Raw genomic sequence first — 26,712 nt, forward strand, 5'->3', positions numbered from 1 at the left:
GCCTCCACGTATGTGGTGTACACACCCACCTACCCACGTTATATATACATATTTATATTTTATGCTGTGTCATTTGGGAGAGGAGCGAGGGTGCAGCGTGCTCAGGGGAGGAGGCGGAACAGGGCGGGAAGAGGTGGGGTGGAGGTGGAGCAGTGGCACGAAGAGGCGGAGTGGGGGCAAGGGCTTGGGAGAAGGGCTGGGGTGGGGGCGGGGAGAAGCAGAGCAGGGGCGGGGCCTTGGGGGAAGGGGTGGGGTGAGATGGGGAAGGGGAAAGATCTGAGGCAAAGCAAGGGGTCAAGCACCACCGGTCACATTGGAAAGTCTGTGCATGTGAGACTAAGAGCCAGATTTTCAAAGGTATTTAGACATCTAAAGATGCACCTATGCACCTAGTGGGATTTCAAGAGTTCTTAAGCATGTTAGGCACTCAAATCTTTTTGATATCAATAAGATTTAGGTACCTAACCTACTTAAACAAGTCAGTAAATCCCATTAGGCACCTATTTGCATCCGTAGATGCCTAAATGTCTTTAAATATCTGGGGCTTAGTCACTTAGGCACTTTGCATTTTAGCCCTTGGATAAAATTTTTTATATATATATCTGTTAAGGTAGCATTAAGCTTGTATATTTACTTCATCGGATGCATACTGTGGAAAGTTTAGAAGATCTTATTATATACACACAAAGCATGAAAAAAATACCTCCTCCCACCCCACTCTCCTGCTGGTAATAGCTTATCTAAAGTGATCACTCTCCTTACAATGTGTATGATAATCAAGTTGGGCCATTTCCAGCACAAATCCAGGTTTTCTTACCCCCCCCACACACACACAAACTCACTCTCCTGCTGGTAATAGCTTATCTAAAGTGACCTCTCTCCTTACAATGTGTATGATAATCAAGGTGGGCCATTTCCAACACAAATCCAGGTTTCTTTTTGCGAATACAGACTAACACGACTGTTACTCTGAGTGGGGGGTGGGGGGGTGAGAAAACCTGGATTTGTGCTGGAAATGGCCCAACTTAATTATCATACACATTGTAAGGAGAGTGATCACTTTAGATAAGCTATTGCCAGCAGGAGAGTGGGGTGGGAGGAGGTATTTTTTTCATGCTTTGTGTGTATATAATAAGATCTTCTAAACTTTCCACAGTATGCATCCGATGAAGTGAGCTGTAGCTCACGAAAGCTTATGCTCAAATAAATTGGTTAGTCTCTAAGGTGCCACAAGTACTCCTTTTCTTTTTGTGAATACAGACTAACACAGCAGTTACTCTGAAACTTGTATATTTAAACGTAGGAAATGCATAGTTCTCATAACACCAATAATTTGCCTATATTACACATATAATCATTTTGATAACTACTTAGGGTACATAGGCCCAGGTTATTCAAAAGGACGCACTGCCAGATTTTCATTGGCTGAGCATCCACAGTTGGAGCCATATTTTCAAAATTGTGAAGAGAGTTGTCACTTTGGATGGGCTATTACCAGCAGGAGAGTGAGTTTGTGTGTGGGGGGGTGGAAGGTGAGAAAACCTGGATTTGTGCTGGAAATGGCCCAACTTGATGATCACTTTAGATAAGCTATTACCAGCAGGACAGTGGGGTGGGAGGGGGTATTGTTTCATGATCTCTGTGTGTATATAATGTCTGCTGCAGTTTCCACGGTATGCATCCGATGAAGTGAGCTGTAGCTCACGAAAGCTCATGCTCAAATAAATTGGTTAGTCTCTAAGGTGCCACAAGTACTCCTTTTCTATTTTCAAAAGTATTCAGCATTCAGAAGATCCCACGGTGACAATTATAGCCAGATGTTGGGTTTGGAGCTCTTTTGAAAATCTGGTCCTAATTGTGGTGGCTGAACCTTTCTGAAAATTCTGGCTTTAATACCTAATTTATTATACCAAACACAGTAGTCATCATTAAAAAAACATCTACTGTAGTCTGGTATTTCATACTTCTGCAGTGTTTTTGGCATTCTCCATACTTAGAATTTATACCGGTGAATTAATACCATGAGCCATAAGTACATTTTCACTGTGGCCTACTATATATGCTTGAGTTAATATTGCTACCAAACAAACATTTCCTGGCTTTTTTCAATTTAAATGTTTAACATTAACTAGGCATTCACATAGCTATGTTTTTGCGATATGTACTATACAAATGCACAGGTACTACATCCTTGGATAGTCAAACACAGTCCAGTTAGCTGAGACAGAATCAGCTGATCTAAAGTATCTTTATACCATTACCTTTCTACTGGCACATGGTCAACAGTGTTCCACACCAATATGCATTCACCAGCTAGGCATTTGTTAACACAATCTCAGAGAGGGCGACTGAAGGCACTGCACATTTATGGCAAAAACCTTGTATCTGAGCCATCTGAACTAATTTCATATTCGGTGAAGGATTTGGGGGCACATTTCCTGGCTCTCATACTTTTTTGTGTTGATCACATTGCAGGAAATACAACAACAGGGAAAAGTTGATCTTAAAATAAAAATAATTTCAACCCCGAGCTGCCCAACAACATTCAGAATGAAAGTAAAAGGTTGATATATATATATAGAGAGAGGGACAGACAGCGTAAAAACTGAGGGAAGTTTTTTCAGTTTAATGCATCCAAGTTGGCTGCTGCTCTTACTGCTCCAGCTCTGCTATCGGCCAACATCAAATCACTCTACGAGTTAAACCTCCTCACAGAAAATCACTGAAGCAGCAGCACCAGTACAGGACTTAATAAAGCATATGGGCACATGAGGGCTGGGATCTTAAAGATATTTAGGTGCCTAAAGATGCAGATAGGTGTTTTTTCCAAAAGGCCTAAGCACTAGGACTTAGACATGTACCTCACTTGGATGCTTTTGTACATTCCAGCATCTTTAGGCATCTAAGTGCCTTTGAAAATCTGGCCCTTAGAAACCAACTGTCACTGAAATTCAATGGCAGTTGGGTACCTAACTCCCCTAGACTCTTGAAAAATCCCACCACTGAGACTCAATTCATGCTTGGTGTAATTCCATGCAGATTGAGCAGAAAAGCAGTATTCCCTTGTGCTGAGAAAGAGACTTCAAGAAGCACCGTTTTATTGCAAAATGATGACTTCTCTTAAGTAATTTCCCTAATCTACTCCAGAGCTGGGTGGACTGTAAGAGGGCTGTGAGGAGAGAACAAGGTATCCAGTGAACCAGCCTCCCATGGAAGACAAGACAAACTGTATATGCACAGTTGGGGACAATTTGAGGGGGGGTGGGAGGGGTGTATGTGAAAACAGCTCCCCCTGTGGCATGTTAGGGAAGTAAAGGTTTTGAGTTTTTAAATCCCTCTCCTGTTCTCTTCTTTTGGTGGCAACAAAGGGGTCTAACAGCCCTCCTCAGCCTGGGGCTTTGGGCATTACAGTCCACTTGCAGCCATTTTTCAACCTGCAGGGCATTCATTCCCACCTCAGCTTGCAGACACACAGTTTAAAGGAGTTACTTTAAGGAATTAAGCCTCACAACCCCTTATTTTATAGAAGGAAAAATTGAAGCTCGAAAAGGTGAAGACCAAAATTTTCACAGTTGAGTTCTTAAACTTAGGCACGTCAGTCAATATTTGGAACCGAAATGCCGCATTTTCAGAGATACTAAGCACCTCTTCAAGTCAAACCACTTATATTTAGGTGCGCAACTATGGATTTAGGTGCATGCCTTTAGACACCCAAGTTTGCAAATTTTGGTCTAAGTGACTTGCCAAAGGTCACACAGCAAGTCAATGTCACACCCAAAAACAGAGGCCAGTTCTCTTCAATCCCAGGCCAGTGATTTTACAATCAGACAGTGTGTCTTTTCTTACTACTCTAGTATCACAATACACAACACTAAGGGCCTGCTTCTGTTCCCATGGAGTCACTGGAAACAGGAAGCAAGCTCAACACAAGCTTATATTGCTGCAGCTGTGTCAGACGGTGAATACACTAGCCTGAGCAATGCTGATATACATGAGAGATGATGGCGCTGGTAAGTGATGATCTGAATCAAGTGTGGATGGGCCGGGCCTCTCCCCCACATTGGAGCCACAATGGGAAAGGGCAGTGAACAGATGTGAAGAAGGAATGCTAGCGTTTAAAATTTATGTGTCTACCTTCTATGATGCTCCAGAGCAGAAAAATTGGAGGAAACTGCCATGAAATATGGGATGCAAGTGAACGTGTTCCAAAAAAGAGCAAACCTTACTGAATCAAACAGCTGGAAGATGATGCATGGCCCTGATCTGCACTTCCAACCAAACCAACGTGAGGACAATTCCACACCCATCACATGCTGATCCCGAGGTACATTGGACAGATTTTGTATGACAAGTAGGTTTAGAAGTGCACTGTCTACACTGGCACTTTACAGCGCTGAAACTTGCTCCGCTCAGGGGTGTGTTTTTTCACACCCCTGAGTGAGAAAGTTGCAGCGCTGTAAATTGCCCATGTAGACAAGCCCTGACTGCCACAGTTCAGAAATATTCATCATTGGGTCAACACTTCACTCCTTAGAATTAAGTAACTCATATGCCTTAGGCTGGCCTCCTACCCAGGGATGAATCTCACCCATGGAATATAAATCATACAAATAGCAAAGAATTAATTTGATTGTAAGTGCTATCACTGTCTTGTGGTGTCATTAGCAAAACCTTGGGTAAGGAAAGGCGTTTGTTCAGAGTATGTTTTTAAATTGAGAGATTATTCCTTTAACTAAAACAATAATATGCTAAAATAGCGTTGGCTGGAAAACTACTGTTGGAAGCACTTTCTTTGTCTATTGTGACATCACAGATGAGCTTTGCTGTGTATTTTCTCTGCAGCTGGGATGGGTATAAGAATGGCAGACCTATGGTTATACAATCCCTGTTGATTTTCTGGTCACATTTTGCTTTAAAAATGTCAGGCAAGCATCTCCATGTGACTAACAATTCAAGACAAGATGGCCATCACGGAACTGTAGACTTCTGGGAAGGTATCTTTGCCGTAGCTCCCCTAGCCCCCCGAGTGCCTAAAAAGCAAAGGCCAGGAGGTCAGTGCTCTCATAAACTATCCTCTTCAAAGCAGCTTTGGGTTCAAAGCAGCTGAGTGGAACTGGCCTCCACAGCCCAACGGGTCTGAGAAAGAAAACCAGATGGAAAAAATCTGAGGGCAAGCATATAAAATTCTTGATAATAAAGTCAATTCTCATTTCACAAGGGTTCAACTTTGCTCCAAAAAGTCTGGAGAACAATCCATGCTCTCCCCATAGAAACACGAGGAAAGGAGATGATGCGCTGAAGAGAATGGAATGATGGATAATACTTCAAATCCCAGGGTGCAATTGGCCCATAACTTTTCATTAATTGCATAGCAATTTAGCTTGCTCAGTACCTTATTAATAAAAAGAACATAGCAGGTTTTTGCTGGTACTGAAATATCCTGCAAATGGCAGTGTATTAGCAGGCTCCTGTGATTACTATGTAATTAACCTTAGTAGGTCCCAATGTATAACCTGCACTGTAGTTCAAGGCTGAGAAATAACCCTGTCATTATGATAAACCACTAACTCTCTGTAATTACCCGGCCACAACATGCCACAGTAATTACCCTACAATTAAACGGTCCGCAGTTATCATATCACCAAAGGGTAGATGTGTGATGACTGTGGAATTTAAAGTGTTACAATGTTGTTGTTGAATTCAGATGAATAAGAGACAGAGGAGGTAAAAGAGAAAGGACAATGAAAAGGGTATACAAGTTTGTTCTTTTTATGAGAACATACTTCCTGTAATCCAGATCTGTACCAAATAGAAGTAAATGTTCTGCCCTTTACTTTTCTCCCTATATCCCGGTTATCACATAGGAAATAAATTGTTGAATAAATTAAGTGGTGTGTATAGAAAGGGTGAAATTCAGGTGTATGTACCACTGAAGACCCACTAAAGCCCTACATTGAGGACTTATGTAGTACATGGGAATGAATTTTGGTTCAAATGCATAAACCCAGCACAGAGTGTGAGTCCAAATCATATCTGTTCTGAGAGGATCAAACATATATTTACAGTGCTGTTAACATGAAGACCCCTCACTTTGGGTAGGAATCCCCTTGATTTCAGAAGGGGATAGGCTGGGCCCTAAGAGACCCAATGGATTCTGCTTAATAGCAACCTCTCGGTTCCCAGTTAAAAGCTGCTATTATCTGGAAGTTGCCAATAAGCAACTTTTTTTCAGGGGGGATACATAAAAAAATGAGCCCAGAGCAATGACACATTGTACAGTACACTAGTTGTGAAACTGTTTATTCACTTTCAGCATGAAGAAAACCAAACATGGCACACAGTAATGGACATCTGATGTACCACAATGCTTAGAGCAAATTTAGGAAATTACAGTTTGCTGTATGTCACAAGAAATACTGTAAAGTGGAACACTACTCTACAGTACTGTATGAAGCAAACGCTTTTGAAAAACCCCAGAGAAAATGTATCAAACACCTGCAGTACAATGTCTCTGTATGCTGAACAGTACTGTACTGAGTGTTCCTTATGTGTCACACAAATTAAAGCAGCAAAAGATTTTATAACAAATACAAAAAAATATACCAGTAAAAATGTTTTTTAAGAACAAAATTTGTCCAATGTTCTCTGCATTCTGCACGTTGCCACCTCCACCTGCAAATCTTTCTCAGGTTTGCATGCAGTGTTAGAACCGTTCTCAAAGCCACGACTCTGGCATATCCTGCCAAAAATATCCCCTGCACATAGCTGCTCCATGGGGGAATGCTCTTCGGGTTCATCATCAGAGACACTATCCTCTGGTGCCTCATCAGCCTGGTGGGGCTTTCCAGCCACTGCTGTCTCCAGGAGATTAGTATAAGAAAGCTCCCCTTCTATCTCCAGATGACTGTCAGACTCAACAATGGCCTCCAATTCCCCTGTGGTTGGGTTTTCAGGAACAGAAGCACTGGCCAGCACATTAGTGTCCACCATTTTCAGTTGGTGAAAACCTGCCGTTTCTGAAGTAGTTTAGAACAGTCTGGGGAGAACAGAGGCCTCTGACTCTGTAGCAAGATGAAGTTAATCAGATCTGGGTTTTTTGGCAACATCCACCACTCGCAGGTGTGGGTCAGTATCCAGAGAGGCAATAACTTGTGCATTAAGACAAGCACAGCTATGACCTTTGACATTTTTAATGACACATGTTCATTGGCTGCATGACTGAGGTTGTGTTCAGAGGCAAGAATTTTAACATGACGTGTGACACTTCTACATTAGCTGAATGAGCCAGGCAATTGTCAATTAAGCAGCACATGTATCAAGCAACACATGTATTGTAGCTGTAGCTCCCTGTTCCTTCCCTTGCTCTGTCACCAGCTGACTTGCTTTCTGTTTCAGCATCATCCCATAGAGTCAAGCACCTTGGCCAACCTTCTGCTGAAACCGGAGCCATAGGGCTTCACCAGCATCTGACTCCTTTCCCTCACATTGGCACTTGTGGCCTCAGTTTGCTGTGCTCCTGTGAGATGTTCTGGCTGTTCTTCTGAATACATGAGACAACAGACTTTGAGACACCAAACCACTCAGCTACTCTCACTTGCTTAGCACCAGGCTCACGTAGGCCCCCCAGGACCCAAACTTCATCAGTGAAAGCTAGGTTCACATGTTTGGAAGCCATAGCACACACTTGAAGCACTCAGCTGTACTTACTCAAAGGAATGGGTCCTGGCAATATGTTGCAATTAACTGGAAGTTGCTATTAAATCTATGGTATTTATTATTATGACTGATCATCCTACAAACAAGATCAATCTCCACTGATAAATCTGGATGGCCCTATTTCTGGAAGATAGTACTAATCAGCTGAAAAGGAGAGCTTTGGGGAAGATTAGATGCCAATTAGCAGAGTGAGTGTGGGAATACGCAATGCTGTATCCAGCTTGTTTCCAGGTCAATGATGGTAGACATTCCAACATTCTGGAGCAACTGCACAAGGCTGAGAAATTCATCGAGACGTGTAATGGGGATGTGGTGTCTGACACCGGGCTTGCAGGTGGAAATTGTTTCAGAATCAGAAGATCCTCTAGGAAGGCAGTTTTCCCAGGAAGGAGTGACCGGTGAGGAGGCCATCCTATTTTGTATATGGAAAGGAACCTTATGATGGTGCAGGGAGCATGCTGATGAGATTATTGTACAGAACATAACCAGTGAGCGTCCAGGTAAAGGGTTGATAGAAGATGTGGATCCCAAGGGGACCTTCTTAGATTAATAAATGTCTATCCCTGCATCTACTACCAGAAAGCAAAGCATTCTTTGAATTTATAAAAAGAACGAGGAATACTTGTGGCACTTTAGAGACTAAAAAATTTATTTGGGCATAAGCTTTCGTGGTCTAAAACCCACTTCATCAGATGCATGGAGTGGAAAATACAGTAGGAAGATATATATAGAGAGAGAGATAGAGAGATATGAAAAGATGGGGATTGCCTTACCAACTCTAACGAGACAAATCAATTAAAGTGGGCTATTATCACCAGGAGGAAAAATCACTTTTATAGTGATAACCAGGATGGCCCATTTCAAACAGTTGACAAGAAGGTGTGAGGAACAGTAGGGGGGAAAATTAGCATGGGGATATAGTTTTTAGTTTGTGTAATGACCCATCCACTCCCAGCCTTTATTCAGGCCTAATTTTGATGATGTCCAGTTTGCAAATTAATTCCAGTTCTGCAGTTTCTCGTTGGGGTCTGTTTTTCAACTTTTTTTGTTGAAGAATTGCCTGCAATAGATCTGTAATTCAGTGTCCAGGGAGGTTGAAGTATTCTCCGACTAGTTTTTGAATGTTATAATTCTTGATGTCTGATTTGTGTCCACTTATTCTTTTGCGTAGAGACTGTCCGGTTTGGCCAATGTACATGGCAGAGGGCATTTTTTGCACATGATGGCATATATCACATTGGTAGATGTGCAGGTGAATGAAAAGAATAAATGGACACAAATCAGACGTCAAGAATTATAACATTCAAAAACCAGTCGGAGAATACTTCTTCCTCCCTGAACACTGAATTACAGACCTATTACAGGCAATTCTTCAACAAAAAAAGTTGAAAAACAGACTCCAACGAGAAACTGCAGAACTGGAATTAATTTGCTAACTGGACATCATCAAAATTAGGCCTGAATAAAGGCTGGGAGTGGATGGGTCATTACACAACTAAAAACTATATCCCCATGCTAATTTTCCCCCCTACTGTTCCTCACACCTTCTTGTCAACTGTTTGAAATGGGCCATCCTGATTACCACTATAAAAGTGATTTTTCCTCCTGGTGATAATAGCCCAGTTTAATCGATTTGTCTCATTAGAGTTGGTAAGGCAACCCCCATCTTTTCATATATATCTATCTTCCTACTGTATTTTCCACTCCATGCATCTGATGAAGTGGGTTTTAGCCCATGAAAGTTTATGCCCAAATAAATTAGCTGGTCTCTAAGGTGCCACAAGTACTCCTCGTTCTTTCTGCTGATACAGACTAACACGGCTACCACTCTGAAACCTTTGAATGTATAATGTGTTATCTATCCCTGTCTACAATAGGGAAATGACCAGCTGTTGTCCACTGCAGCAAGTACTGGGTTATCCCTTGCCCCTTCTCACCTTAAGATAAAAATGATTTTGCTGCTATAACAGGGCAAAACTGTCTTCAACACACGGTTCTGACCAGGTCTCAATAATACTTTTTAGAGTCCACACCTTCAGAAGCGATTTCAACTACAGAAAGAGAAACTTGGACAGCAACGTTCAGTTACATACCTTCACATATGATGGCCATGCTTCAAATATTCACATTAAGCAGAACCTAACAGACTCATATAGCTCACATACCCCGAGAAATCCAGGGTACATTTTCATAAAAGTTCCACCAAAAGCAAAATTGCTGGGATATACACTGGGATATACTGCTGGGATATACTGCACTGGGATATACTGCACTGGGATATACTGCACTGGGATATACTGCACTGGGATATACACTGGGATATACTGCACTGGGATATACTGCACTGGGATATACTGCACTGGGATATACTGCACTGGGATATACACTGGGATATACTGCACTGGGATATACTGCTGGGATATACTGCACTGGGATATACTGCACTGGGATATACTGCACTGGGATATACTGCTGGGATATACTGCACTGGGATATACTGCACTGGGATATACTGCTGGGATATACTGCACTGGGATATACTGCTGGGATATACTGCACTGGGATATACTGCACTGGGATATACTGCACTGGGATATACTGCTGGGATATACTGCACTGGGATATACTGCACTGGGATATACTGCTGGGATATACTGCACTGGGATATACTGCACTGGGATATACTGCTGGGATATACTGCACTGGGATATACTGCACTGGGATATACTGCACTGGGATATACTGCTGGGATATACTGCACTGGGATATACTGCACTGGGATATACTGCTGGGATATACTGCACTGGGATATACTGCACTGGGATATACTGCTGGGATATACTGCACTGGGATATACTGCACTGGGATATACTGCTGGGATATACTGCACTGGGATATACTGCACTGGGATATACTGCTGGGATATACTGCACTGGGATATACTGCACTGGGATATACTGCTGGGATATACTGCACTGGGATATACTGCTGGGATATACTGCACTGGGATATACTGCTGGGATATACTGCACTGGGATATACACTGGGATATACTGCACTGGGATATACTGCACTGGGATATACACTGGGATATACTGCACTGGGATATACTGCACTGGGATATACACTGGGATATACTGCACTGGGATATACTGCACTGGGATATACTGCTGGGATATACTGCACTGGGATATACTGCTGGGATATACTGCACTGGGATATACTGCACTGGGATATACTGCACTGGGATATACACTGGGATATACTGCACTGGGATATACTGCTGGGATATACTGCACTGGGATATACTGCACTGGGATATACTGCTGGGATATACTGCACTGGGATATACTGCTGGGATATACTGCACTGGGATATACTGCACTGGGATATACTGCTGGGATATACTGCACTGGGATATACTGCACTGGGATATACTGCTGGGATATACTGCACTGGGATATACTGCTGGGATATACTGCACTGGGATACACTGCTGGGATATACTGCACTGGGATATACTGCTGGGATATACTGCACTGGGATATACTGCTGGGATATACTGCACTGGGATATACTGCACTGGGATATACTGCTGGGATATACTGCACTGGGATATACTGCACTGGGATATACTGCTGGGATATACTGCACTGGGATATACTGCACTGGGATATACTGCACTGGGATATACTGCTGGGATATACTGCACTGGGATATACTGCACTGGGATATACTGCTGGGATATACTGCTGGGATATACTGCACTGGGATATACTGCTGGGATATACTGCTGGGATATACTGCACTGGGATATACTGCTGGGATATACTGCACTGGGATATACTGCTGGGATATACTGCACTGGGATATATTGCTCAAGTAAATCTCTTCCATTCCACGTTTCCATGTCACTATACTGAGCACGTGCAATAAATACATCTCTCTCCACTTAGAAAAAGGGCCTGAATAATGAGCTCTTATGGGACTACAAAATTCAGGGCAAAGTTTATTCTCTCTCTAAGGATTAGAAGATGCTGCTGTATGATTTCTCTGCAGATTGGTGGGAAGACACCAACTGACTTCTCAAAATTAAATTTTTAAAAGAAGCTAAGTACAAAATCTGGAAGAAAAATGGGGACTATACAAGGTTAAATCAGAAATTAGTGTAGGTTAGCTCCATTCTAGGTCACAGATGTCAACTTTAATATCATCATCAAGCAGAAAATAAAGCAGAATACACACTTAGAAAAATCAACAGCAAGATGAACAGGACTCTGGGTTCTCCACCAGATTGATGTCATTTCTTTCCGGAAAAGAGTGAATAGTAAACTTGAGGTGAACTTTCAGGACTCAGAAGAAAAAAAAACATAAATGGACCCAGCAGAATTCTACACTGTGTGACAAAATTCTAAACTGTTCCACAAATCTCAGCTGGATAAAATTTAAATATAGACATTTGAGTTAACATGCTGATCCCTGAATTGTCTTCACTGGAAAGGGTGTTGTTTATAGCACTATTTTTTTCAATATCTCCAGTTCACCAGGGTGTGAGGGAATTATCTCTGTGTTTTACAAAACCCTTGGGGACCTGTTGACCAGAGCTCTGGCAATCTTTTCAGCAGACGGTTGAAAAAGAAGGCTCTCCCAGTCCCTTAGGATATTGTTGAATAAAATGGAGGAGGACAGATATGATCTCAAGAAATGGCGACCAATATTGTTACTAAGGGCTTGGTTGTACACACCACCACTTATGTTGGTATAACTTATGTTGCTCAGGGGTGTGAATAAACCACCCCCCAAGTGACTAAGTTACACTGACCTAAGCACCAGTGTGGACAGTGCTATGTGGCGGAAGAGCTTCTCCCAGCGACATAGCTACCACCTCTCACAGAGGTTTTATTATGCAGACAGGAGAGCTCTCTCCCGTTGGCACAGAGCATCTTCACCAGACACACTACAGAAGTGCAGGTGCATCAGTGCAACTGTAGCACTTCTAGTGTAAACTAGCCCTAAGATTCTTCAGAAAGTCATCTTTGCAAGAGCGGTGGTTTTGGTACCAGCCCTGGTGACACAAGCATAGACATGTGCAGAGAAATGAAGGTAAAAACTGTCCCCAAGTCCCAGCATGGGTGCTTTCATGAGATCCACTGATAAAATTCCCCAGGTCAAGTGGAGTCATCATGGTGACAACATCACATCCAAGCAGAGGTATTGCTGAAGATGGAAACAAAATAGTCCCTCCTGTGTCTGAGACATTTTATTGTTGACGCATAACTGGAGGGAAACTTGTCAAGTATTTTGAAGAGTTTTGCTGCTGCCTTTAATTCTAGATTGAGTATTAAACAGTGCAGTCTTTTGGGAAGGACCACTAAGGGTTTAGCTCCTTCACTAAGGAAAGACAAGACCTGATTTTCTTCTCCCTTTACACTGGTTTTACTATCATTACTCCTTGACTTCAATACAGTAACTCCCTCATTCCACCAGGGTGACTGAGAGGAGCCTAAGACCTGACCACAAATGCAGAAATCACAACTCTTAGGGTTTCTCTGGGAGATGAGAATCCAACCCAGGAAAACTCGGACTTCCCAAAGAAAATCCAGTAAATATTCTGAGAGAGATATTGCAACCCCATGCAATATCTTTGGGGACCATTTATTAAATGTCAGAACGGTTGATGTATGGTTGCATTCTATTCCGTGGGGGAAGGTCACCTCAGCTCCTCCAGGAATTAGAAACAATGGGGGGCGATTTCGGTGAGTCACTGAGTCTAAAAGGCTGAGTTTGAATTGACACAGGATTTCTTTCTGATTCAAAAAACGGACAGGTGCTTCTGTCCAAGAAGGGACTCAACCCTTGTGGAAGGGTTGGAAAGACTGGCCTATGAGGGCCACATAAGACTGGCAGGTGGCTTCTGATAAGGTGTGTGTGTTTAAATCTGTTTATTGTTTTTATTATGTATTCTCTGTAATGCTTTAACCTTAAGAATAAATGTGCTTGCTTAGAAAGAGCTGGGTGGTAATTTGTAACTGCTGGCAATACGCTGGTCATAGCCCTCGGAGAGAAAGCAATGCACAGACACTGGCAGACTGGAGAGATCACAGTGTAAAGCAGGGAGCTGGGCAGCCTTAAAACCCGTAGTCATAAGGGAGTGGGACAAGGGTCCAGGCCCAGAGACAGGTGGTGGCTGGAGACCTGACTGGATGCTCCTGGAGTAGACTATGAAGAGGGAAATACAGGTGCAGTTACCCTGAACTTGTGACGTGTTCATACTGGAGAATCTCTGACCATTTTATTGTTAATATTTATTCAGCAGCAACATCCCTGCAGCTGCAAGAATATCATCAAGATTAATTCAGTTTTGCTGGAGATTCCCCGACCGGTAAAGCACTCAAGAGGAAGAGAAATATAACCTGAGTGGTTAGGAGACGATGGGATTGGTTAGATTAACTCAGTCTTCCTTTTGAGAAGCAATTTTGTTTTAAATTTTGGGAAGACACAGTGGCAGCATGTTTTGACTTACTGGGTTTTGTCCCTGCCTAGGCTGAGGAACATGTAGTCACCTTAATGCCAACAAGAAGACGATGCCCCACTGTTCAAGATATCACAGAATATCAGGCTATGGCGTATTTCGATGAATGAAGTGTCGGACTAAACCTGAAAATGATTCTGTCACTTGCACCTGAGAATTTATCTCAAAATCTATGACTCCCATGACCTTAGCACATGAAGGCCTATTAAGATGCCATGTTCTGTGGACTTAGCACTCTCAGGTTTTCCCAGACACCTGCCTCCCAAGGTTATAGAGAAGTAAGTGCAGTATGGACTTCCAGCCGCGTATGGGAATAGGTGCTATAATGTAAGTGAAAAGGCTGATAAAACCCTTATGACGTACAGGCTCCCAGTGGAGACAGGTTACAAGCTGTGATCACTGACCACCTGATTGTGCTTTGTCCCTATATCACTTCACATCATCACACGGCTAGGTCCCGCTGTGCTGGCCAGATATCTTGAGAAAGTTTATAACAATCTGCGCAACTAATGGAACTGGAACCTGGGATTGGACATTGTGATGTCCGTTAGTGATGCTAATAAAACTGAAAACCATGAGATCTGGCTAAGTGTGCTGTGACAGCTCAGTCAGGAAAAGCGAGAGAAGACTCTACCCAAAAGACAATAGCTGCTGCAGCTATGGCTTTAAGAGGCTTCCTCAGCCAGGAAAGATCATCAGTACATAAGGTGGGTGCACTATAAGGTGGGTAGAAAGCTGGCTAGATTGTCGGGCTCAACGGGTAGTGATCAATGGCTCCATGTCTAGTTGGCAGCCGGTATCAAGTGGAGTGCCCCAAGGGTCGGTCCTGGGGCCGGTTTTGTTCAATATCTTCATAAATGATCTGGAGGATGGTGTGGATTGCACTCTCAGCAAATTTGCGGATGATACTAAACTGGGAGGAGTGGTAGATACGCTGGAGGGGAGGGATAGGATACAGAAGGACCTAGACAAATTGGAGGATTGGGCCAAAAGAAATCTGATGAGGTTCAATAAGGATAAGTGCAGGGTCCTGCACTTAGGACGGAAGAACCCAATGCACAGCTACAGACTAGGGACCGAATGGCTAGGCAGCAGTTCTGCGGAAAAGGACCTAGGGGTGACAGTGGACGAGAAGCTGGATATGAGTCAGCAGTGTGCCCTTGTTGCCAAGAAGGCCAATGGCATTTTGGGATGTATAAGTAGGGGCATAGCGAGCAGATCGAGGGACGTGATCGTTCCCCTCTATTCGACATTGGTGAGGCCTCATCTGGAGTACTGTGTCCAGTTTTGGGCCCCACACTACAAGAAGGATGTGGATAAATTGGAGAGAGTCCAGCGAAGGGCAACAAAAATGATTAAGAAGAATGAGGGGGGATTTGATAGCTGCTTTCAACTACCTGAAAGGGGGTTCCAAAGAGGATGGCTCTAGTCTGTTCTCAATGGTAGCAGATGACAGAACGAGGAGTAATGGTCTCAAGTTGCAGTGGGGGAGGTTTAGATTGGATATTAGGAAAAACTTTTTCACTAAGAGGGTGGTGAAATACTGGAATGCGTTACCTAGGGAGGTGGTAGAATCTCCTTCCTTAGAAGTTTTTAAGGTCAGGCTTGACAAAGCCCTGGCTGGGATGATTTAACTGGGAATTGGTCCTGCTTCGAGCAGGGGGTTGGACTAGATGACCTTCAGGGGTCCCTTCCAACCCTGAGATTCTATGATTCTATACATCCAAAGCCGTGGCTCCTTAAGGAACAGGATTATATGGTAACAACGCATATCAGACCCAATGGAATGGTTTTATGGAGTAGGGATTGTGCAGTCAGTGCTATGCAGCTGTAACGTTTTGTTAGCAAATTACGTTGTTGAGTCTCGACCTAGCTCTTTTGCTGCATTTCAGGCTACATGGTTATACTGCAGGAAAACAGAAGCAAAAGATGGCGGAAATCTAAATAAAAATATTTTGGTGTATTTGTAGTGCAACCATGTGGTGCCTAATAATGTTTTATGCGAAAGAAACATTTTGAAGTGGATGTGAACAAAAGAAACAGACAAAATTTCACTCCTCTCTAAACTCAAGAATCCAAGAAAGTAATAAGGTGCTGTTATTACGGAGTCCTGTGATCTGAGGTAGGGTTGGGCACCTGAGCAGAGTATAACCGAAATGGTAGTATGCTTAAAACAAAGGATTTAAAACTGTTTTAACATATTCCTACGCAAGTATATGGGGCTTCATCCAAAGGCCACTGAATTCAGTGGAAAAACTTCCACTGACTTCAAAGGCCTTTGGATAAGGCCCATGTTTGGGGACAAATACAGACCAACAACTCTTACTGGTGTCAATGGGAGGTGGATAATTATACCTGAGTGCAGAATTTGGGCCACACACTGGAGTTTTAAATTTTCAACGGGAAACTATTGTCCCTTACGTTGCAAAAGAGACTTTGTGGGTAACACCGAGTCACCATGCCGCAACATTCATCACCTTTTCAGGCTACAGAAATGATAGCTCTGTACTGTAAACTTCCAGTCCAGTCACTCTACCATATATAGTCAAGGGGCTAAAGGGGGTGGGGGGAGATAACTGCACTATAAGATTATGCAAAGATATAAAAGGATGCTGATATGCATGAGATGAAGCCTGTTGGCACCTCAAGATACAGCATGGGCTTAATAAGGAAACACCGAAAAATTACAAACACGGAACACAAATAGTGTAATTCTTTTAAACTTACAGTTTGATTTAGCTATTGTTATGAACAGTGGGATGGGGAGAAAGCAGGCATAATAGGTGGTAAGACAGTGACATTAAAGTCAACTCAGCCAATCAGGAAAGCTAACTTTTCTTCATTTGCACGTTACATTTTTATTGGTTAAAATGCTGCCAAAGTCATTCTGTTTTACTGAGGTTTTACACTTGAGGTCATATTTCACACTGTGACCCTCACGGTCCTCTGATTACATCACAGCTATGCGATATGACTTTTAGAAGCTGGCAGAAGATATGATTATTGCTGTATGTTTCAATATTCTTGGCTTGCAATCTATATGATTATTACAATATCCATATTGCTGTATATATATTATTATTATTATATACACTGTAATTATAATTGTGCAGAGACATAATTACACATAAACATGAAGAATGTGAAATGAAAAATACTTTCACAAAATGATTTGATGATTCATAAACAGTGGAGTTAAGCCTAGACTATTTCTTTTCATTTAATAGACTGTAAAATATCAAAGGTACATCTCTCTTTTATATATTTAATTATATTCGGTACGCATTTAAAATTAATTATTTATTCTCCTTCAATCTAAATTAAAACTGATTTAAATGTCTTTCTAATGTAGGTCACAGTCCCGTTGGTATCTATACAGCAAACACCTCTATCCCACTTGTTTAAACATGATCAACTTTAGATGTTCAGGTCCTGATCTTACAATATATTTCACAAGGTTGGATGCCTGAACCTGTGCAGAGCCCAAGGAAATCAACAGAGCTCTTCATGGTCACAGGGATCCTAACGTGTGCATCCAGTGCAGGATCAGGACCTTATTTATTTTATTTATCCTTTGATATGTATCTTAGATACCTTTTAATTGCAGTAAATCTGTCATTCCTTCCTCTGCCATTTTAACCCTTTGTTTTTGCAAATGTCTCTAAAGATGTTTTGTGGCACCCTGCATGAAAGGTGCTACAATAAATAAAGTAAAACAACAGTTCTAATTTGAGTATTTGTCCTTGTGGCTCCCATGTTTGCTGCTTATGGGGCACATGTATAACACCACATGTGGGAGCCACATGGACAAAACATCTCCAAGAACCACAGTTCTGTTAAATAAGTAACTATTATTCATACTTTTTGGTTTCATTCCAGTATTTCCACACATTTCTGATTATTTTTGCATTACAACAAAAAATAACTAAATGCAGTATTCAGTGTAACCTTCTGTGGAGAAATCTGGAAATCCTTACTCAAATTTTACTCAGGCAAACAGCAGCTGACATCAGTTGCCATTCACCAGCATAAGGGCTAAATCAAAATAGAGTTAAGAATCTCCAGATTTCTTCCAATAGTGCTAATTTCAGTGAGTTTCTCTGCACTGACCTGGAAAAAATCCCCCCACCAGCAGATGAAAAACTGAAATAATATAAGCATGATCCACAGAAAAACTGAATTTCAATATTTTAACTGTATTGTCACATAGCAGTAAATATCATTAGAATTTCTCATGACAACAGCTTCTGGAGGTACTACAGAAGGACAAAAATTAGCACTAGGGATTCGCAATAGCCACTGAATCACATGATCATAAGAGCAAAGTGGAAAATCTTTCTATGGGGGGAGAAATCATCCAATTATTTCAGCTTCTCCATATCATAGTGTCTGGAACAGATTCTTCTGACTAGCAGAGAAGAACAAACCTCCAGTGCTATCTGGCAAATAGATAGTATGATCCTGCATCTACTTAGGTCAATGGAAGTTTTACCTGAGCAAGGACTGAGTAAATACAGAGTATGGACTCCAAGGTTTAGCCCAGCCAGGATGCAGTCACTCTCAGGAAGCACTCTACACCTGGCCTGATGGAACCCTGGGTACATCCTCCTAAGTATCTGGCCTAGATGCAGCAAAAGGGTCTAATCATCATGTCAGGTTAGTGTCCTGAATTTATATCAGTTTGCAAAGAATCAGCCTCAGCCTTTGGGTTATGCCTCGCCATCAGCATCAATGATTATTTAATATTTATATTGCAGTAGCGCACAGAGGCTCTAGTCAGGATACGAGCATCTAAAAAAACTAATAAGCATTTAATAAAGCGTTAGAGTGGTCATAATGATTCATTATTTTATTTAATGATTTGTTACTCATTGTCAATGTGCTCGGAATATGAATCACAAGGCATGTGTCTTTTATTTTCCCTGGAAATTTTTCTGGAACCATCTGAGTCTGTTTCAGTTTTTGATCTGTCGTCACATGCATAGCATGAAGTGGAAAGATAATTAAAGACATAGTGCTAACTTTTATTGGGCCCCATATTTAGATTTTGTTAAAAACAAACAAACAAAAAAACCCAAGAGAAATGTTATTTTTTTCCTTTAAATCTTCCATTTGGAAAAATTTGAAACCAAATAACATTCCTCTGCCATGTCTGTAATCCAAACATTGCAGCACTGCAAATCTGGAAATGAAACCAGCTATAAATAAAGGTGAACCTCACTTCTCTGATTATTATTATTGAAGTTGAGACAAATGTAAAAAATAAACAAATAATTACTGAAAGGTAACCTGGACATTTAATAATCAGTGGGTGATTAACTGATGTAGGTCAAGAAATGGGTTAGATTGTAATATGTGATTTTAAAGTTGACAGTGTCATTTTAAACCATGAATATAACAAAAAATTCTCACCAACAATGAAAAAATCACATTTTTACAGTCTTGCAAAAAAATCAAAGCATAGTTGGTCTTCCCGTGAATGTTCCGACAAAACAAATGGCACTTCTCACTGATAAGAACTCATTGTTTTAACAAAAAAGCTATTTTTATTGCAAGAAAATGGCAAAACTTCTTTGCAAAAATTATGATGCCTCTCCCTGACCAAACCATGATGCACTACAGTCTCCCCTCTGACCAAGTGATATGGTGCATCATGGGAGTCACATAGCTGTGGGTAAAAAGAAAAGGAGTACTTGTAGCACCTTAGAGACTAACCAATTTATTTGAGCATAAGCTTTCGTGAGCTACAGCCTTAAGTGAGGTGCCACAAGTACTCCTTTTCTTTTTGCGAATACAGACTAACACGGCTGTTACTCTGATAGCTGTGGGTGGATCATAGTAAATGTGGCCTGGCCAGGGAGCCCATAGGAGAGAATAGAGGAGTCCTACCTGAACTATAACTCCCACATGTCAATGTCCTACTATCGGGAAATGCGGTTTAATGTTGAACTAGCATAAAATGAAATATTTTGAGTCAGTTCATAAAACGTTCTGATTCGGAAATATCAAAATTATTATTATTTTGATCAAAAATGCTGAAAGAAAACATTGTGCCATTTCCAAATTTAATTTGTTTGGAATGTTTTGTTCTGAGCAAAAATTTGATATTTAAACTTTGCATTCCAATTTGGGAAAAAAACAAAATGTTAAAATAGCAAAATTTTCTATGGGACAGAAATCCAATTTTCACTCATCTCTAGCCAAATCCTCATTGACAAAGCCCATTGCATCTTGTTTGTGCATGCAGTAGAAACTATTATAAAGTTAACATTTCCCAGCTGTTACTACATAGTTACTACTGATATCTACTATTATAAGTAGAGGGAGAAACAGGGGTGGTCTAGGAATTTGTAAGGACAGATCTTAGATATCACTGGGTATGTGGTGTCCGTTCACAAATAATGACATCTCAATGGTGACCCCTTTGTATAGTTTCACTTATAAGGATCTGGTGTTCTTTAGCTATAAGGCTTTCCTTTGACGAAAATTAGGGGCAAATAATAGCCGGATGAACTGAGCAAGTTTTAAAAATACATCCTCTGCAATGCCCTAAATCCTTATATTGCACGGGGTGTATATTTTGCAAAGCAGCAAAACAATGACAAAAACTAAGGAGAAATAGCTGGGCAAACATTTTAGAAGCTCCCAGCCCATGTTCACAAATCTCAGAAATGCACAAATTCTGAAAGACTGGCTGACCTACCAGAACTTGGACCACAACTGTAAGCCAGGTAGCAAGGATCGCATAGTGAGCACACACTTTGTGACTGGACACAACAAATGCTTGCACATTTTGTTTAACTGAGTGTATGCTGCTAATTAAATGGCCTGATTCTGCAACTTTTATTCACTCTGCACAGTACTTACTCACATGAGCAGTCCCACTCAAGTCAAGGGGGCTACTCACATATGTACTACTCCATGTAAAGGTTGCATAATTGGCCATTTGAAAAGGCCAATGTCTGATGTCCATAACTGTGGCTGGATTCTTAGTTACACTGGTGTAAATCCACAGCAAGTCCAATGGCTTCAATGGTCTTATTCCTGATTTACACCAAGATCAGAATTTTGCCCTGAGTTTTACACTCACACTACAAACTCCTGCTGACATGGATACAAAGGAGTTTGTCTAAACAGGGACCTAGTAAAAATGAAGAATTCAGTCATCTAAGTCAGGCACTGCCCTGCATCAGTGTAAGGCTGCCATATTCCATGGGGAGATGTGGGAGGAACTCTGTCTCAGAGAGGGATATCTATGGCTACACCCCTTCAGGAGGTGCACCACCCAGAACTTCTGAAAGGAACAGCCATAATCCAGCCCTTAGAAAAGACGTCAGGGTTTGACCCAAAGCTCGCAATGGGTAATATCAATTTCACAGTGAGTGAAGCTTCGCTTAGCTGCTGGAAAAGTAAACACAGCCTAGTCTCTGAAAAAATGCAAGGAAATATTGTGAAGGCCAAAAGTATAACTGGTTTCAAAAAAAGAATTAGATAAGTTCCTGGAGGGTAGGTCCATCAATGGCTATTAGCCAAGATGGTCAGGGACACAACCCCATGCTTTGGGTGTCCCTAAACCTCTGACTGCCAGGAGCTCAGACTGGATGACAGGGGATGTTTCCACTAGATGGACCACTGGTCTGACCCAGTATGGCCGTTCTTCTGAAATAATTGGTGGTCTTCAGCCCAACTCTACCTATCATTCCCAAATTGGTACAGAGAAACTCACAGATCCCACTTTCAAAGTTAAGGAAAGGATTCCTGTGTATTGTGCAAAGCAGTTCCTCATGTGATAATAATGTTAATAGAGGTTTCTTATCACTCAACCTGTTCTCCACAGCACACTTGAAAATCTTTGCTTATTTGGATTTTACATGAAAAGAGCAAACTGTAAAATCCTACATTATGTTCGTTTACAAGTGAAAGCAAGAACCATTCAAAATGATTGTGAGACAGCGAGGGCTTTCATTTTCCTCTTAGCAGCACTCACTTAGCTCCCATTAATGTCAGCCAGAGCTACACGGGCACAAAAAGAGGAGAACAAGGCCCTAAGGAATGGAAGAACCTGCTTTAAAGATGTCACACAGTGCTACGATAATCAGGGAGAAAGAGAAGTAGAAAGAGACATACTGGAGAAGCTGACCATTGCGAAGTGCTCACACCGATCCCCGGTGAATTCGATCGGACACCTAACGAAAGAAAGAAAACCAGAAAGAGAGAAACAAGATAGCAAAATGATATCGAAGTGGACTGAAATGCGGCCCCTCCTGATGCCACCTCAGATCCCTTCCACGATTCCTATGATTTGCTTTCAGCCTGATCCCTTACCTGTTTCCCTAACCCAAACATTCTATCAAAACACACCCCTGGCTAGACCACTCTAAATCCAGTGCTGCGCTGTGCCCAGGAGATTTAAGTAGTGTGGTGCATTTTTTCTCTTCAAACATACTTTGCTTAGGATCTGGCATGTACAATCGCAAAGGCAGTTTTTCCAAACATCTCTGTCCGAAGAATCCGTTTGGACATCTGGAGGAGGAAAAGGGGACAAATCACAGAACAAATCTGGCAGCATCCTCGAGGCTATGGTTAGAAATAAAAGTGCATAGTGATGAATGGAAAAATAAAGTTAAAAGCTTTATGTACAGTTCCTCCATTTAATCTCTGCTTTGTTTAATCAGGTTTCCTTTATATCAATATTCTGTTCTTTTCTAATCTTCAGGCGGCCAGGTGTCAGCAAACCCATCCTTTCATTTTAGGCCTGTCACCTTCCTACTCACCTGCCCACTGCTAATCACCTCCACCAGCTGCCACCTGACAAGAGGGGCAGGCAGGCTTTGTGCTACCGAGCAACCTTCTTGGAGACTAGTGTTACTGTCACTACGTACACAGACTGGCAGCAGGTACCACAGGTTGATAGAGCTATTTGGAAGTGGTGCACGGTAAGTGTCCTACTCCACCTAATGCCGTTACTCCCCAGAGGCACTGCAGGAAGCTCCAGCACTCTTCCAGGGGAACCTGTTGTATTAGGGTTATGGAGAGAGCATTCTCAATGGTTTTCCATGGTAAGGGATAGACAATAAAGTTGCACTGGAACAAGCCCCTGTCCAGTTGCTGGGGTCTCATGACACCCCCAGTCACTAGTACTGCACCAGGATGATCTGCAAGCCTAGGGCCATATTCAGCCATCATTTACACAAGTGCAAATCCAGAGGAACTCCGCTCCGGTCATTACAGTGGTGTAACAGGTAGAGATTTTGCTTTGTGGCTCAGGCAGCTGCAAACCAGTGAAATGCCTGGACAAGATCCCTCAGTGTGTCTAGTTATTGGGGTTCAGTGTTGCGGGGCAGAGTTACACATGGGAGGCACTGGAACCACGACGTTTAGCACTGATGCATGTAGCATGTTGCTGGCAAGGCCAGTCCAAAGGGATGGAAAAGTTGCTTTGTCGGAAGGTTCTTTTAACTTGACCCACAGGATTGAACCTCAAAAGTTGGAGTTTGGAGGTTTAACCCTGAACAATTCAAATGCTTCTCCAAAACCAAAAAAGGCTCCTTTCTTACTCGTTCTCCTTCTCCACCCTTTCTCCTAGCCTAACTAGGTTATTCCCCCACATTGTCCTTACCTGTCCCTGACTCTCCGATCCCTCTGTCTAGCCCACAGACCTCTCTCTCTCTGACCCCAAATGAGCTCTCTCATCACCCAACTCCCTCTCCTGGCACAGGCTGCCTACCCTTTGGTGACATCACAATGGCCAGGGTTGCCTCCTATTCAGTCAGCTGGGCTCCAGCTGGCAGCAGTCTTTGTGTCTTACACACTCTGCAGCTACAGTACTCAGACTGAGGCTCGGGAGCTGCAAGTGGCTCTTTAATATGTCTCCTGTGGTTCTTTGTGGCACATGATATTAAAACACTGTGCGATTTAATTATTAACCAATCAGGATGGTTTTACTATATTACTAACCAATTGTAGTTGATAAAATAATGATACTTGGTCAGTCATTTTGCAGTGACAATAATATAGATATAGATATAATAGTAAATGTACCAGTGAAGTCACATGACTGTGGCTCTTTTGGGTAATGTTGATCGCTAATTTGGCTCCTGAACCACTGAGGTCTGAGTATCACTACTTTAGAGCCTCCCATTGTCAACCCCCCACCAGTATAGTTTGCCCCGGATTCTCATCCTGGGGAAGATCCTCGTACTCATTAGACTGAAAAGAATTGTTGGCCCTACAGTGACTGCTAGATCCCTATCAGCCAACAGATCAGAGACCAAGAGATACCAAGAAAGTTGGAAGCTTGAGATTGGGGCTGTTTCCTGTTTCTCTCCCATTCCATTATATATGCCCCATCAAAGTTTCAGTCGTCCTGATATATTTTTAAATGTCTACATTCAACCTGACCTCAAGGATGATTAGATTACGGTCAGCACTTTAGTTCTTATGTGTAATTTTTCTGTGATTCATGGATAGACCTACTGACATAATAATTGTAGCATCCGCATTTTTGGCTCACATAGGAAAAGGGAATTAGACACCAAATGCCTCCCCAGCATAACTTTGCTGACTTCACTGAAGTTACACCAGGGATGAATGTGATGTACTAGCTGCAGAGGGGCATGCTAGTTTTTATATAATGCTGCCTGAATTACTGACCTCTCCATACTCCATAGAAAACAGACATCTTCCCTCTGCCAAATTCACACTAGTACTTTCTACCAGTCTACAGATAAATTACGGGGGAGAGGGGAAGAATTGTTTATTTTTTTAACCGTATGCAACATTTAGCATGATCAAAGCTTTATAGTTCAAACACATGTTGACAGATTAACTCTGTACTATTGCTCAGGGGTAGAATAGAATTGTTTTTTCTTGCCAAGTGTATGCTTAGCGGATACACTATGGATATACAAATAATTCAGTGGCAATAATAAGAAAAGAAAAGGGCTGCATTTCAACTTCTTGTGTTTACTTGTTTAAAGGAACACTGTCAAATTGCCTTAGTCTTAGATTTACCTGTTTTGAAAGGGGGGGGGCTTAAAAAGTGGAATGTTCTCTGAACACTTTAGAAATGGAGAGGATGTTGTTTTTTTCTTTTTGATTGTTACATTTCCCTCCCTTGTTGGAAACACAAACACACCAGCATGTGCTACTGCATGAAGAGGGGCCCAGACTAAGTTCCCCATCTGTGTGAGGGAGGGCTGTGCAGACTAGGGCTGCGTGATTCCCCATCTGTACTGCACTGATTACCCAGAAGGCGGAATACAGACACCTCTGAGCTGGAGGACTCCCCTCTAACAGGGCATCCAAAGGCAGCTTACAGCCAGCCTTGTCCCACTCACTCCTGAATGCGCTGTGCGGAGCTCTGGGGCAGCTGACAGACTCACCTTCTACATTCAGACTCTGCTAGGAAGCTAGGGAGATCAGTGTTTGTAACATGCTTTGTGAACCTCAGACTAAAGCCAGTATAGACGTGCAAAATATTATTGATAGATTTTTGGGCCAGAACGGCTCAATAGATCATCTAGTCTGACCTGTATAATACAGGCCACCCTGATACCCCTGTACTGAGCCCATTAACTTGGGTTTGACAGTCCAGGCTGGTCTTGATTTGAAGACTTCAAGAGATGGAATATTTGCCGCTTCCCTTGGTAGCTTGTTCCAGGGCTGATCACCCTTGGTTAGAAATGCATGCCTTGTTTCTAACTGGAATGTGTTTGGCTTGAACTTCCTGTTCTAGCTTTCTGTGCTAGCTCAATGAGCCCTTTAGTACCCAATATTTGCTCCTTATACACTGTAATCAAGTCAATCTCAATCTTCTCTTTGATCAACTAAACAGACTGAGCTTCCTATTCATTATTAGTTAGAATATTTTTACTATTTCTAATGCTATTTTACTATTGCTAATAATTTGCAAATGCTGCTACTAACCCCTGGCTGGAAAATCTCCACTTCCTGGTAACTTTCAATGGGTAAGGAAATCCCACCTACATTACTGTATCATTGTCTCAGGTTCCCAGAGGAGTCAATTCACAGTCACACAACCTGTTCTGAAAGTGGTGCTATAGGGAGGAATATCATGGCATGTTTGAACATGATGACACTAGACGTTTGCTATGGCTATGCTACAGCTTACGTCAGTATAAGTTATGTTGCTTAGGGGTGTGAATAAGCCACCCCCCCAAGTGACGTAAGTTACACCGACCTAAGCACCGGTGTGGACAGTGCTATGTCAGCGGGAGAGCTTCTCCTGCTGCCATAGCTACCACCGCTTGCGGGGCTTGGAATAATTAGCAATGGGAGAGCTCTCTCCTTTGACCTAGAGTGTCTGCACTAGCAGCATTACCATGGCGCAGGTGCATCGGAGCAGCTGCACCACTGTAAGTTCTGCAGTGCAGCCATGGCCTCCAAAATGCTGCTGTCAGGAGCTGCAGAGTCTGTGGTGAAGTCAAATCAAGATAGTGTCA

General features: G+C 42.2%; 1 protein-coding gene across 5 annotated transcripts in view; it reads right to left on the reverse strand.

The window, feature by feature from the left end:
• The window catches only part of NRG2 (neuregulin 2), a 313,668-nt gene that overhangs the window by 33,714 nt on the left and 253,242 nt on the right, over positions 1–26,712 (reverse strand). For 4 of the 5 annotated variants that reach the window (XM_048861434.2, XM_075131393.1, XM_048861435.2 and 1 more), the window contains one exon: positions 22,376–22,434. In XM_048861434.2, the coding sequence (XP_048717391.1) occupies positions 22,376–22,434 (59 nt within the window). Of the gene's footprint in view, positions 1–22,375; positions 22,435–22,694; positions 22,772–26,712 lie in introns of all 5 variants that reach the window. The other variant, XM_075131394.1, reaches the window with a different exon arrangement.

Source organism: Caretta caretta, chromosome 8, assembly GCF_965140235.1.
Source record: "Caretta caretta isolate rCarCar2 chromosome 8, rCarCar1.hap1, whole genome shotgun sequence".
Taxonomy (NCBI): Eukaryota; Metazoa; Chordata; order Testudines; family Cheloniidae; genus Caretta; species Caretta caretta.